Source organism: Coloeus monedula, assembly GCF_965178545.1.
Source record: "Coloeus monedula genome assembly, chromosome: 6".
NCBI lineage: Eukaryota > Metazoa > Chordata > Aves > Passeriformes > Corvidae > Coloeus > Coloeus monedula.
The window spans coordinates 59,130,390-59,145,259 of record NC_138786.1 but is presented as its reverse complement, the minus strand read 5'-3'; the positions used below and the strand labels follow the sequence as shown (position 1 = coordinate 59,145,259).

The following is a 14,870-nucleotide window of genomic DNA, read 5'->3' as shown; positions in this document are numbered from 1 at the left end:
GTTGTGTTTGTAACATTTTAATTAGCAAGGCTTCCCATGGTTTTGACCATCCACAGGATTATGGTGATAAAACTTCTGCTTAAAAGATGCAAAACCTTAGTAAGGGATTTTTGTCATAACTGACATGTTTTCCAGCCAGGGAAGTAAACATCTTGGTTTAGCCTCAGTTTACATTTAGTAGATGTGAGGAAGCCCACTGTTAGGTAAATATTGAGAGAACACCTACATACTGGTGCCTGGAGGGGGTGGGGGGCTGAATTCATTAACTTGACCTGATTTATGTATTCTTTTCCTAAAACACCCACTACTACTCACTGTTAGGGCATGGGGTAGATGATCATTTAGCATGATCTGAGATTGTTTTTCAGTGCTGCAGTGCTTGCAGGAGGTGAGGGGTCTCTCAATCCACTGTCTTGATTTTTACAGTCCAGTAAGCTCAGTGGTTGTGTCTCAGTTCAAGGGGAGCTTGCTTGCAGTGCTCCCAGGGAAGGATAAGTGTATACTGCTCCTGGTACTGACAAAAAAAGGCTTAATTAAGTTTTTACCTATTAACATTATTGATTTAAGGCTTTTTACTTTTCTTTTTTGAATATCTTTATTTCTTCCAAAGAAAAATGCCACTGGTCCATATGGGAGTGTAACACTACTAGGAATTGTCATTTGTGAGGAGGTACCTGGCTGACCTTTGCTGTGCTGCTGTTACAGCAGGGGTCGATAGCACAACAGTGAGATTGATTTCCAATAGATGAGACCTGACGAGCTTTAACTACTTGAGTCAAATAGTTCCAAGCACACCACTTCATCCTGCAGCTCTTCCTCTTGTTTTCCTGCTGTAGTTATGCCACCACTGCAAGGATATACCTGACATAACCCCCTGGAATACAAATTGGGGCGGGGGGGAAAGGGGAGATCTCTGCCCAGGAAGAACAGGATCAGGTAAGCTCAGGGGGCAGGTGGGATGGTGTTAAAGGCTGCTGAGTGGGTGAGGATGTGCTGGTGCTTGCACATGTCCTCAGATGACTTGGTGGGTTATTTATTCTCTTCTCCTGCTGCATGTATAATTTCCACTGCTATGAACACGTGTTTGGCGGGAGTGGAGAGGAGGGAAAGGGGAAGAGGCTTTTTAGTGTTGAACTTTGTAGTTAAGTTTTGCACATAGGCAGACACAGTAAATACCCCATAGTTACAGATGTCAGAGTTTAGCCACGGATGTGGAAACTCCCTTCACTGAGCAATTACTTGTCTGCTTTTATAGCAGTATTTGGACATTTGAACCATTCATGGTGGTTGTTGCTTTACCAGAGATTAGAGGCTTTTAAAAGCCTGAGTCTCTTTAATGGTCTAGAATGGCTTTGTTTTGTAAAATGCTCTCTGTGCCCAGAAAAAAAATATATGTCCTATAGGAAACTGGCCAGAATGAAAAACATGAGCTGGGAAAATGTCTCTGATGGCTTATATCCTCTGACACCAAAGATGGGAGGCATGAGAGGCTGCTGCATTGGCCACCCTGTCACAGAATCACAGACTGGTTTGGGTTGGAAGGGACCTTAAAGATCACCTCATCCAACCCCCTGCCATGGGCAGGGACACCTTCCACCAGACCAGGTTGCTCCAAGCCCCATCCAGCCTGGCCTTGAACACTTCTAGGGATGGAGCAGCCACAGCTTCTCTGGGCAACCTGTTCCAGGGTGTCCCCACCCTCACAGGGAAGAATTTCTTCTGAATAACTCATCTAAACCTATTTTCTTTCATTTTGGATCTGTTCGCCCTTGTCCTGTCACTACATACCCTTGTAAACAGTCCCTCTTCAGATCTGTGGTAGTCTCCCTTCAGGTACTGTAAGGCTGCAATGAGGTCACCCCAGAGCCTCCTCTCCTCCAGGCCGAACAATCCCAAATCTCTTGGCCTTTCCATTAGCAGACTTCAGCGCTGTGTTGATGGATGATTTCTGCCCACAGCCTCTCACCCAGTGGCACTGGGACATGTTGAACAGATGGGATGGGTGTGAGCTGAGGAACTGCCGTCCTGGTGGTTGGGAGGAAGGAGGTTTTGGCAGCCATGTGTTCCACCATTTCAAAATCACTTGTTGGAGGGCTGAACTTGCCAGCTCCGTGGTGTGGTGTGTGGGATGCATGAGCACCCAAGCCCTGAGACAGGGGGATTTATTCTGTGGGATGTGATGGTATGTGTAGATGCACCAGATCATGTGGTGGATGGTCTCCTGCAGCTACAGCTGGGCTCAGGGTATGGCTGAGGTTGTGCTGGGCTCTCCTCTCCTTTTCCCTTGAGCCAGCACCAGGAAATGGGAAGACTAGTGCCCAAAAGAGTTGATGGCATATGGAAAGTAATTCAGGCCTTCCTGAAGCCTGCTTAGTAACACTCAGCTTTGTTGTAATGTAAATTGAGGTGAACACAAGCACGGATGAGGATCACCTGAAAGATGTGCAGTATCAGCAGAACCTTAGTGGGGTCTGACAGCCAAGTAGTGTGAGAAAATGTGAGATCTGAGGAGTGCTTTAAATATGAGTTAGCTTTTAGTAAAGAAAAAACCCCAACTTGTGGCATGTGCTTTAATGAGAGGTGCGTCTGCAAGATAGAGCTGTTGTGCTGTGGGATGTTGGTGTCTGGAAAACAGGGGATGGAGGCTAAGTACAGCTCAGGGGAGAAGGCTTCAGGTTGGCCCTGGATGTGATCCACCAGTGCAGGCAGCATGGAGACTTCCTCTGTTGCTCAAAAAAAACCCCAAGTGCCTATAATTTTTTGGGTTTTGTGAACTGTTTCAAAATTGCAGTCTGTCTGAAGCTGGGCAAACCACAGGGATGCACAGCAGTGTCCCATTGGTGGCTTTGTAGGCTGTTGTCAAGTGTTCTCTATTCCTGGTGCCAAGGATTGGTTTCCTCTTGCCATGTGTGGTTTGCACTGCATGGGAGAGCACCAGGGAGGTGATTACCCCGTGCTGGTCCTTGATGGGAACCGTGACACAACCAGAAGCTGCAGGAGCTAAATTGGGAACATACTCTTTTAAACCTTGCTAAATGGGGGCTTAAAGGGCATCAGCTGTTGGGCTTCTAATGGAGCAGCTGGCATGGAGCAAGCTGGTAACTGGATTGCTTCCTTAGGTGAGTTACTTATGTGCTCACCACCCACTCAAACCCTGTGCTTCCCTTTCTGTGCCTCAGAAATGCTCCTCTACATTCTGAACACCAATACAGGACACTTTGGCACTTGAGGTATTTGGCCCTGATCCAGGAAAAAACGCTTAATTGTTTGCTTAAACCTAGATCAAAGAGATGCTCTCTTGAATTTGAAGTTGGGCACATTCTGTAATACTATAAGGATTTTTTTTTTTTTATTCTCACATGAAGTTGCAGGAGGCTCAGGCTCAGCAAAGCAACTGGTTCTTGATCTTCCTTCTTGAGGACCTTTTGGTTGACCTCTTGAGCTTCTTCTCAATCTTGTTTCCTGTGGTAGATAACAAGGCAGTTGAACTTGTGCAGTGATGGTTGAACGTTTGAAAGGAATATTAAATCTCCGCAAATCAGATCTCACTTCTGGAGATCAAAATGACATCTTGTGTGTGGGAAAGAGGCAAATTATCTCCCAGCTGCAGAGTTCCTCCATCTTGCTGTCATGTGTTTCTGGTTGCCCACTGACAGAGGCAGGATGCTGAACTAGATGGACCAATGTTCTGATTCAGTCTGGCAATTCCTGTGATCCCTGAGTCCTGTTGACCTCAGTGGGAATTAAACACATGTTTAAGCACTTCCCTACAAAAGCAGGCTCTTCTGCACCAGTCTCTGTCCAGCTGCTTGGAGCTCTGCACCGAAGAAAGAAGGTTTCTGTTAAGTGCTTGGATCAGTCTTACCACATCCTTTTTCTTGTTGTGTGTAAATGGGAAAATCCTAATTTATCGCATGCAATTCCATTTAAAAAATAAGTGCAGGCTGTCCTGAAGTCAAGCCGTGCTCTGTGTCACAGTGATGCCGTTGGGTAGGAGGTTTCCATCAGTGCCTGTGGAAGGGACACATGCACGGATGTCTGGGAGAACACAGCAGAAAAAAAACCCTTCAGCTTTATGGCTGGCTTTGCTTTTAAACCTGTAGCAAGAATACCAAGAGGAATACATCCTGTGGCTCACAACCCCTTGAAGTGGCTGGGCTCAGTACTGACAGGATGGTTTCCCTTCTCTTGACTCCTACAAAGAGGACCGGGAAATACGCCTGTGATGTGGGATTCCTACATTTCAGGCCTTGATCAGGTTGACAGCTTTTCCTCTATTTCCACCACCCCCCTCCCCCCAGTGGTTAATCAGCAAAGCCAGTTGAAAGCAGGGAATTGCTCTGCCCCCTTTTTGTGGGAAGATAAGTGGGATGGTGACAGCTGTGTTTGGGTCCAGCTGCCAGGCCAGCGCTCCAGGAGTTCACAGACCTGTCCCTTCCTGTGGCATTATATCCATGCAGAGGGCTTGGCAAGAGCTGGCTTTTGTCTTACATCCAGTCCATGCTCAAAACAAGAGTCCTGAATACAGAACATTGGTGCATAGTCACCTCTGGCAGACTCCACTGCATCCCCCCTGCACCAAATGCCCTTGTTTTCAGGGCCTTTACTTTGCAAAGTAACTAACTTGAAAACTGAAAATTTCATTTCTTTCTTCTGAGGCAAGTGTGCCCCAGATGATGCTTTGATCTGGGAAAGCTCAGCTGAGTCCGACCAGGTTTGTCTGAGGATCCCAGAGACCAGCTGGCTGGAATATGCAATTTGGATGGCTGCTGCCAAATGTGAATGACTTTCTTGATCTAGAGCTCAGTTCTGCCTTTTAAGACACTTGTTTTGTGTAAGTTGAGCTTTGCTAGGAAATTGTTATATGGCTGAACTAAACTCAGTGAAAAGATTAAATTATATTGGTAGGTAATTGAATTGCGATATTAAATTGCACCAGAGGAGGTTTAGACTGGGCATTAGGAAGCATTTCTCTAACAAGATGTGGTTCAGACATTGGAACAGGCTTCCTAGACAGGTGGTCAGTGCCCCCAGCCTGTCATGTTTAAGAAGCATTTGAACAATGCTCTTAAAATATATTAACTTTTGGTCCATTCTGAAGTGGTCAGACTGTTGGACTAGACAATTATGTTAGGTCCCTTTCAACTGAAATAGTCTACTCTGTTCTAAAATTAAATTAAATTTTGGGACAAGTCAGATTTGAATGCCAGCGGTTCCTGGGTCCCTGCTTTCCAGAACTATCAAATATTATCTAACCTTTGGAAAATGAACCCTTTAAAGAAAGCTGAATGTGGCACATATCAAAAAACTGATCATCATTGAAAAAGTAGCCTATATTTTTTTTAACCAGTACAGGAAGTATTGGAAGTATGTGAAAATGCTGCTAATAGTGATAAAGAAATGTAGCATGAGAATACCAAAGGTGGATGAACACTGTTCACAAAGCAAGGCACTGCTTTCACTCAGCAACGTGGTGCTAGTCAGTTGGTTACATGTAGTCGTGTTTTTCAGGAGTTATTGTCCAAAAAGCTGTGAGTTATGACAACTCATTAGCCTTGAGCTTCTGGTCCATTTACAGCTTGTGAGTTAATAGTTTAATGGCATGTCTCAACATGGGAATGTGTGAGAGGAAGGGGGAAATTTTTCTAGATGAAAAATGTAATTTTGAGCTAAAGGGGACATTGCAATTAAGTTCTGTACCTGTCCCAGATGCCGTCCTCGTTCTAGACCACCGTCCCCTGACTTCTAAACCAGGGGTGTAATTGTGATTTTGAAAGTGTTTTATCGTAGAATCATAGAATGGTTTGTATTGGAAGAGACCTTAAATATTGTCTAATTCCAACCTCCTGCCATGGACAGGGACACCTTCCACTAGACCAGGTTGCTCCAAGCCCCATCCGACCTGGCCTGGAGCACTTCCAGGAACGGGGCATCCACAGCTTCTCTGGGCAACCTGTGCCAGGGCCTCACCACCCTCACAGTCATTAATTTCTTCAAAATATCCAGTCTAAACCTACTGTCTTTCGGGGGGAAGCCATTCCCCCTTGTCCTGTCACTCCATGGCCTTGTCAAAAGTCCCTCTCCAGCTCTCTTGCAACCCCCTTCAGGCACTGGAAAGGGCTCTAAGGTGTCTCTAGAGCCATCTCTTCTCCAGACTGAATAGTCCCAGCTCTCCCAGCCTGTCTCCACAGCAGAGGGGCTCCAGCCCTGGCATCATCTCCATGGCTATCTCTGGCCACGTCCTCCTTAGGTTGGGGGCCCAAACCGAATGCCATAGCAAAACCAGGAGTGATAATTGTGTGTGATGATCCTAATGTTTCGTTGTCCTTTTTTCTCCTTCTCCCCCCTGCACAGGGACTCTGCAGAGGGACCGGATCTTTAAGAACCTCACTCGGAAGCGCCAGCGGGCGATGCGAAGGCGGGTGCACCAGGTGAACGGGCACAAGTTCATGGCCACCTACCTGCGACAGCCCACGTACTGCTCTCACTGCAGGGAGTTCATCTGGTAAGAACAGCTCAAACACCCTGTCACAGAGCTCCCCAGTCTTCTGTGTTCTGGGGACAAGGCACCCCCAGTCCTGAATCAGTCACTTAGGTCTTTACCCAGGGCCTCCGATGTGATGCCTCTTGGCCAGTCAGGTTTGGCAGGTTACGTTTATGCTGCAAACTGGAGTCTGCTGCAGAGAAGCCAGAGGTGATATGTATCTTGGGTGCTGGAAGCAAACTGAGTTGGTGTGGGGATGGGGCAGTGTCCCTCCCTTGTAACCACAGATGTTATTTCAAGGGAGAAAAAAGTAACGAGGCAACCTGAAGAAAGACCCCACTCACTGCAGTGGAGCATTGAGATTACACTGAGAAAAAACCAGTTGCTTGAGAGTTTAGAGAAAATTCCTGACAACAGAAAAGCCATCAGAGAGGTGTGAGGTGATGCACGTGGAGGAGTGGGCAGAGCAGGGAGAAAACATAGATATGTCTCAAAAGAACATGGAGTGGGAGAGATAATAAGAGGGTGTAGGCTGTTGGGATCAGTCTAATGTGTGTGGTGTGTGTTGTAATGAAGTTGAGGTATTTGAGAAATGAGAGTGAGGGGGAATATGGGGAATACAAGGCATATTGACAGCCTGCCCTGTGAGCCATGGCCTGTCCCCAGTGCTTTCCTGTGCCCTCACACCCCTGTGCTGGGTTGCACCACTACTGCTGGGCAGCTCTACCATGGGATCTGATAATTTGGGATCCTCCTGCATTTTGGCTCTGTCTTCTGTAATCAGTCTGCAAGATGACTTGTCTTTTTGCCATTAAATTGTGTCTGTGTTTTCTCTTGGCCAGGGGCGTGTTTGGGAAGCAGGGATACCAGTGCCAAGGTAAGGTGCTCCTTTCCTGCATGGTGTGTGTGTGTGGGGGGGATGTGCTGTTCTGGGAGTGCTTTCCTGGTCTGCTGGGATATCCTGCAGCTGTGAGCTGCTCTGGAGTCACCACTCCTCTTCCTCCCCAGGCAGCCAGGCCTGTGCTTTTGAGCCTCTGTCAGGTTTGTGTGGCTGCAGGAGCAGCCTCTGACATTCCTGTCCAAACAGGTTGTCCGGTTGCTGTTTCATCCTGTGCAAGTCCACTGAGTTGCTGGCTACATGCAACACCCAGGGTCCCTTCAGGACAGTGCCCAGCTGGTATTGGGACACAAAGTGACCTGCTGGAATGGCCACCCTCTCCCTTTCTCTCCCTATGAAGTTCAACAAAGTAGAATTAGGGAGTTTGTGACTTCGTGGGCTGGCACAGCACTTCTGCCTGAGCACATGGTTTGGCTGACTGGCTGTAGAGATGCCTGTGGTGCTTGTTTGCATTTAATTATTATTATGTTCTGCCTTTCCCCTTTATTTTTTCCTTTCCCTTTTTCCCAGAATTACCTGCTTCATGGTCATTCAATATAGCCTAACACAGCTTGTTCCTGTTCAGTGTAAAAGGGCACTGGTGTCCTCCTGTGAAAGAAAGCTGCATGTGAACAAAAACCACTCTTCCCTGGATAATTATTTCAGCAGCACTTTTTGAGTAGTTTGAGAAGCTACACTGTTGTTTCTGTGCCCATCACCCATATTTGATATAGGCAGCTGTTCTCTAGGCTGTGTGAATGATCCAGTGCAGAATTTCTGTTGCAGTAGGTTGAAGATACATCTCCAGATCTGTTGTTAATTCCAAGCCACTGATTATTTTTCACGTCTTTACGGTGTGCTGATGATGCAGCTGAGCCTTAAGGAGCCCAGCTGGTGGGTTGATGTGTTCTGAGTCTTCCAAGGGCTCTTTTCAGCGTGCCTCTTTTATTTCCTAGTGTGCACCTGTGTTGTACACAAGCGCTGCCATCACCTCATTGTCACAGCTTGCACGTGCCAAAACAATACTAACAAGAACGATCTCAAGGTAAAGTCACGTTGGTTATTTTGGGTCATCATACTTTGGGGTTGTCTGGGTTGCTGGGTGTGTCCTGTGGCAGAATTTACTCTATGTTACCTTTATTCGTGGGTTTAAAAGTGAGGAAAAAGTGATAGATATCTGCATAAAGGCCATGCAGTGTCATCTGGTTTTTCTTCTGTCGAACAGCCATTAGCTGTTTGGACTAGCACATCATGTAGGAAGTCAGGATATCTTCATTGGAAAACATCAAAAAGTAGCAAATCCACTGGTTTTCTTGGTAATTTTCTTGCATGATTAACTGTGGTGCAATCAAAATTTGGTGCCCGATGCTTAATGTGGATTTCTCTGGCCAACCACTGGTCTTTGTTTTGCCTCTTTTTTCTTTTCTGGTTGCCTGAAGGGCCCATTTAGTTGTTGCTCCACACCTTTGCTCTGTGAAATACATTGTAATAAAGAGCCCTTGCATAACTTGTGTTTCTGAAGGTTTTCTTTCGTGTTAGTTTTGGCTGTGTTTGGTGGGAGTAACATCCCTGCCTAACGCTGCCCTGTGCCTTGCATGTCTCATTTCTGAACTGGAAATGGCTCAATAACTGTTTGAGAAAAAATCAAATCATATCTATTTATTCACGAGGCAGCTCTGCGTTTTGTGGCATGCAATCACCTTTTGTTATTTCTTGCCTCCAAACTGCTGAGCTGAACTCCTTAAAATGACCCCTTGACAAGCCAGATGAAAATAAGCTAAGAAGCCTAAGGGTAAAGTGCAAGTTAAATAGTGAATGTCCTCACCCCTCCCTCGGGATTATGAAGGTTTTATAACACATTTAAACAACTTTAAAAGAAGGCAGAAGTGAGGAGGCACCACTCACCTTAAACTTCTTGTTCCAGTCACACCCCTGACTTTTCCTTAATAGAGTTATGGGTTCCGCCTCAGCTTTCCAGGATCTGCATCTGACTTTGAGAAACAAAGTCAAAAGTGATGAATTTGCTAAATGGGGACTGGTTTCTTCAGCCATTGGAACATTTTTTAAAGGTGTCCTTGGGATCTAAATGATATGCAATTGGAAAAGAGCAAGGTTAAAAAGGGGATGATTGCAAGTGATAGTGAAATGTGTGCCTGAAAGGCTGTTAATTACAAGGAGGGTGAGAAGAGGAATGAGAATTTTAGGAGGAGCTGTGAAAGCAATTCTATATTAAAATTAATAAAATCAACAGTTTGACCTAAAGTTAACATGTTTTTGCACATAGTATGCAAGTCAAAGATGTCATAACTGCGGGATTAAAAAAGCTGTAGCTCACACTGCAGTGGGATTGGTTTGTTTTGAGGTAATCTAATTCTGACTTGTCTTTAAGAATTTAAAATTGGCTAGGCAGCCATTATTTTAAAGTCTGCTTTTCCAGGTAGTCTGGAAAAGCAAGGAAAAGCTGGCCCACAGCAGGTGAGGCTCTTAATTCAGTATTCACTTGCAGTAAACCTCAGTGAGGTGATGGATCAGGACATTTTCTGACTTGAAATTATCATCTTAGGTTTGCACTTAAATGCCTGTATGTAAATGAACACCAGTTTATATATGTGTATTTGAATTTTAAACCTGTGCTTTCCTTTTGGTGCCTCAGGTGACTGAACAGAGGTTTGGGATCAACATTCCTCATAAATTCAGCGTCCACAACTACAAAGTCCCAACGTTCTGTGACCACTGCGGGTCCTTGCTCTGGGGGATCATGCGACAGGGTCTACAGTGTAAAAGTGAGCAGCTTCTCACTGTTGCCTTTTCACAAAATACATTTATTTTTAGACTCTTGATGCCCCGTGTGAGCTTGATTTGTGCAACCTTCAGGAGAAAGCTGAGTGATGAACATTCTTCTTTGTTGAGAGTTAAAAAAGGCTGATCTCCTTTTTAATCTCTGGCTGCCAGAAGGACTCTACTCAGCACTCTCAGCACAGCTTTGTTTAACTTGCATTATTAAAAGTATTCTGCTTCCTGCGTTCGTATTTTCCCTTTACCTGAAGGTTTTTGCTCAGCTGGTGAGATAAGGCAGTGAAAAGGCATCCGAGGGGAAAAAAAGGTCATTGCTTTAGGCTGACTGCTAAGCCTGTTAATTGATGACTAAGCATGTCCTGGTGTTACATTTTTGTTTCCGTGATCCAGACTGTAAAATCCTTGCCTTCACCTCCCACAAGAGGGTGTGTGTGTGCCCATGAGTTAGAGCAAGAATGACTTTTGTTTCCCACTGAACACTGTCTTTAAAATTAGATACATGAAAATGGAGAGGATGTTTGTTGTGAATTCTATGGCATTATAAACACTAATTGTACTTACAGGCATAGCTACAATGGTAGTTATGTACCTCAAAAATACATGCTTATGAAAAGCTTTCGGCAGTGGGGCATCCTGCCTCGAGACTTTGGGGTCTGTTGCTGGTTTTCAGGAGTTTGTTCTCTTACAAGAGTTCTAATTTTTACTTCTACTTAGATCAGTGGCAAAAATCCCTCTAGTGTAAAGATACAGAGTAGATCCAGATGGGTGTATTTCCTGAAGTGGGATTACTAAATTGTTTCTCAGCAGCAAACCCCTCCAAGTTATTTTAATTGTTCCTTTGCTTTTACTTTCCGTTGCCCCTGTCAGTCTGCAAAATGAACGTCCACATTCGATGCCAAGCAAATGTTGCTCCAAACTGTGGGGTGAACTCAGCAGAGCTTGCAAAAACCTTGGCCTGCATGGGTCTGCAACCGGGAAGCATTTCCCCAAATTCGGTGAGTCTTTTATCTTTTTTCTTCTCTATTTAAAACATTTACAACTGAATCTTCATATGGGTGCAGGAGAGGGCAGAGGCTTCCCATAGGACAGATAGTGTTGGGTGGTGGACTGCAGGAATAGGTCTGTGGCTTGTGGCAAAGGCCTCACCTGGAAAACGGATGTTTGATGTCCAGGCTTTCATCTCTAGGTGTTCCTTTGCTCTGTGCTTATGTTTCACAGTGCTGTGACTATTCAACACTCTTCCATGTGCTTATCACAAATGAGAGCAGAATAAGACCCCCTGACTAATTAGAAATCAGTATAATTCATGACATGCATTTTTTATTTTTAGTGCAAGCACAAATGCTGTCTGCATGTGTGGTGTATGATAGAGCAGAAGAGCTCAAGAAGAAACCTAGTTCTCTTCCCAGCTTTGTCACTTTTTCTGTGTGATTTTGGGGAGCCCATTTCACTCTTCACTACATCCCTAGCCAAAATTTGTGGTCCCTGTCAACGCAACAAAAAGAAAATATTAAAACCCAAACCATAATTTCCAGATTTGGTAAATATTCTCATACAATTAGCCATTGATCTACCACATCATGCTGTATCAACCTAGCAGGCTTATTAGGCTGTGGTGCCCCTTTTGATTTCAGTTGGTTCGTAGCAAACTCTTACCTCTGCTCTTCTCCCTGTAGCAGTTCAGGGGGACAGTTATCCTGGGAGTTACAGGGAAATCCCCTACTCCCTTCTCTGTTCTACAAAAATCAGCACTTGTTAACGCTTGTTGTTGCATCATCTGCACATCAAAGGAGATGAAAACAGAAAAAAAAAAAATCTGTGCTTGGTGTTTAACGATCTCTTCTTGTTATTTGTGAGCTAAAGAGTCTAGGAAATGTTTGGACTGTGCTGTATGGACAGCCCTGAATGGCTTTAAGCTGAACGAGGGTGGATTTAGATAATATGTTAGGAAGAAATCCTTTGCTGTGGGGCTGGTGAGGCCCTGCCACTGGTTGCCCAGAGAAGCTGTGGCTGCCCCATCCCTGGAAGTGTTCAAGGTCAGGTTGGATGGGGTTTTGAGCAAGCTGGTCTAGTGGAAGGTGTCCCTGCATGTTAGGGATTTGGAACTAAATGCTCTTGAAGGTTCATTCCAACACAAACCATTCTCTGCCTCTGTGGCTGCTCTTGGTTCCTTGCCCATGGTGACGAGTCTCCTGTGCAGGAGGAACTTTGCTGTACACCAAAGTAGTCACAAGATGGAGCTCATGAAGTCCGTGTGACTTCATTTAGACCAGTAAACTGAATAGAAGTGCTCGTTTGTATGCACATGCATACCTGGAGAGCTGTGAGCAGAGGGCACTGGAGGTTGGCTTGATCTTTGTGTACTTCAAAATTACGAGCTCTGGAAATGTGTGCTAAGTATGCAGCACCTCACTGCTGGCAGGGGAATGAACAGCTTTCCATTGAATTCGGAGCAGTGGAGGAAACCAGCAGCCCAGATGTGGAAAAGAAGCATGTTTTGAAGTTGGGCTCCCACTGAACTGGGCTTTGAGTAGGAGTCTAAAAATCACGTAGAAACCTAAGAAATTCAGATGAAATTCTCTGCCAGGGTTTGAGATCTCACCAGCACTTTGCCTATTGCAGAATTTATGCAGTCCTCCTTACTTTCCTGGCAAATAGAAGACTTGGATTCCCCCACTCATTCTCTTTCTCTTTGTGGGGAGTGAGGATGGAGAGAGGCAACCTTGCCTCTCAACTCTTGGGGATGGTCCTGTGCAGGGCCTGGAGTTGGGCTTGATGATCCTTGTGGGTCCCTTCCAACTCAGCTTGTTCTGTGACCATCTGTCATGTGCTGGGCAGTGGGTTTACAACCTGAAATGCCCAGGTCACCAGAGCTGGTGTTGACATGTCAGCACAGCCCTGAGCAGTGCCAGCTTTGGCCAGCCACATGTGGCAGCTGTGTGATGCTACCAACACACTTTCTGTCCCAGTAGCCGTAAAGTGCCCCAGAACAGGCCCCAAATGCCGTGGTTGGTGGGTTGATCACCTGTGAGCACCTCTGAGGAAGAAGTACAATTTCTACACAGACTGACACTTCTTTGCTTTCTTCCACAGAAACTGGTTTCGAGATCTTCGTTGAAACATCAAGGAAAAGGCAGCCTGAAGGATGGCAACAACATGAGTGAAAGTTCAGCAAGCAAACTTGGGATCAAAGACTTAACCTTCCTTCGTGTATTGGGAAAGGGAAGCTTTGGAAAGGTGAGAATTATTCGTGGCTATTTTGTGAGAAACCACATTCCTTATTTAAGAAGCCCCAAGGTAGGTGAAGGCTGTCCCGTGGTACTCCAGAGTAAGTACTAAGCAGTACTTCCTTTGTGCAACAAAGTTGGTTACAGAGAACAAAGAGAAAAAGGAAGAGAAAGAAAGCTGACAGCAAAGTGAGGAATTGGATATCACAGAAGTTAGCACCTGAAGGAACAGCTGCATGCCAGGGCCTATACCAGGAGCTGCAAGTGTGTGTGTTAACACTCGTTTGGGCAGTATTTTTTGGAGCATGTAAAGACTTTTCCTTTAAAGGCAACAAGGCAGTGGTTTCAAATGTGGTGAGATGGGGGTTTTGCTTCTCTGCCACGAAGCTGATGTGAAAGAGTGTGTTTGAGTTTTAAATCTGAGGAGGGAGGTGGGATGAGTGTCCCTGCCCAGGCAGTGTGTGCTGGCACAGTGAGTGACCTTCAACCAGCCAGCTGTGTGCCAGACAGGAGCAGCGTGTGTGGGTATTTCTGTCCAGAGCAGCCTGCTGCAGGCAGTAGTGTGTGTCATTGATTATACACTGATGCCCATGCTCACAGGCTGACTCACTTTGGTCCACAAGCCTGGTCATGAGATAACTGACCTTTATAGCCTGGGAAGGTGTGAGAGGCTCTGTGCTGCTCAGAGGGCTCAGCCCTTGCCATTCACACTCGCTTTTGGTTTAGGTGATGCTTGCCAAGATGAAAGAGAGTGGGCAGCTCTATGCAGTGAAGGTGCTGAAGAAGGATGTCATTCTGCAGGATGACGATGTTGAGTGCACCATGACCGAGAAACGCATCCTCTCCTTAGCAAGGAACCACCCCTTCCTCACCAAGCTCTACTGTTGCTTCCAGACTCCTGTAAGTATAGCCCAGGCAGAGGCCAGCCTTCCTTCTGACACTGGCTGGCATGAGGAACCCTGTTGTGTATTTGGCTGCTGACCTGTTACAAATGTCCACTTCAGACCCAGGAGAAGCCTCTCTGCTTGAGGATGAACAGAGCACTCTGCTATATTCCACCTCTAACATCTGCTGGGCATTTGGCAAACAAAATCCTGGCTTTTTCTAAGCTCCCTAGCAAATTGGTAAGGCACAAAGCCTTTCTTTGTGTCTTCCCTAGAAACATTTCCATTGAATGTTTCCACATGCAAATGTCTACACATCTGCAGTGTCCTCTGGTTGCTCTGGGATCTCAGGCTCTGCTCTGTTGCTGCCTGAATTTTTAGCTGGACTGTATTTGCATTGAGTCTTCTGCAAACTTAAAGATTTGTACTTGGAACCAGAGGTTCCTGTCTCTGCCAGCCTTTGTAGACTGCTCAGAAATGAATGAAAGATCCTTCTGGGGTTCCTGGAAGGGGTCTGCCTGACATGGGTGGACACTGAGTCAGATCTGTGTACAGTTGGTATTTCTTTTTGTGTAGGGAAGACAAATTGGCAGCATTGCTGT

General features: G+C 45.7%; 1 protein-coding gene across 1 annotated transcript in view; it reads left to right on the top strand.

Moving 5' to 3' along the window:
- PRKCH (protein kinase C eta) overlaps positions 1-14,870 on the top strand; it is a gene marked incomplete at both ends in the record, with an annotated part of 112,734 nt that overhangs the window by 39,859 nt on the left and 58,005 nt on the right. Inside the window, 7 exons of the mRNA XM_082283005.1 lie at positions 6,355-6,505; positions 7,327-7,361; positions 8,318-8,406; positions 10,015-10,144; positions 11,025-11,152; positions 13,251-13,394; positions 14,111-14,284. Of these exons, the coding sequence (XP_082139131.1) occupies positions 6,355-6,505; positions 7,327-7,361; positions 8,318-8,406; positions 10,015-10,144; positions 11,025-11,152; positions 13,251-13,394; positions 14,111-14,284 (851 nt within the window). The remainder of the gene's footprint in view (positions 1-6,354; positions 6,506-7,326; positions 7,362-8,317; positions 8,407-10,014; positions 10,145-11,024; positions 11,153-13,250; positions 13,395-14,110; positions 14,285-14,870) is intronic.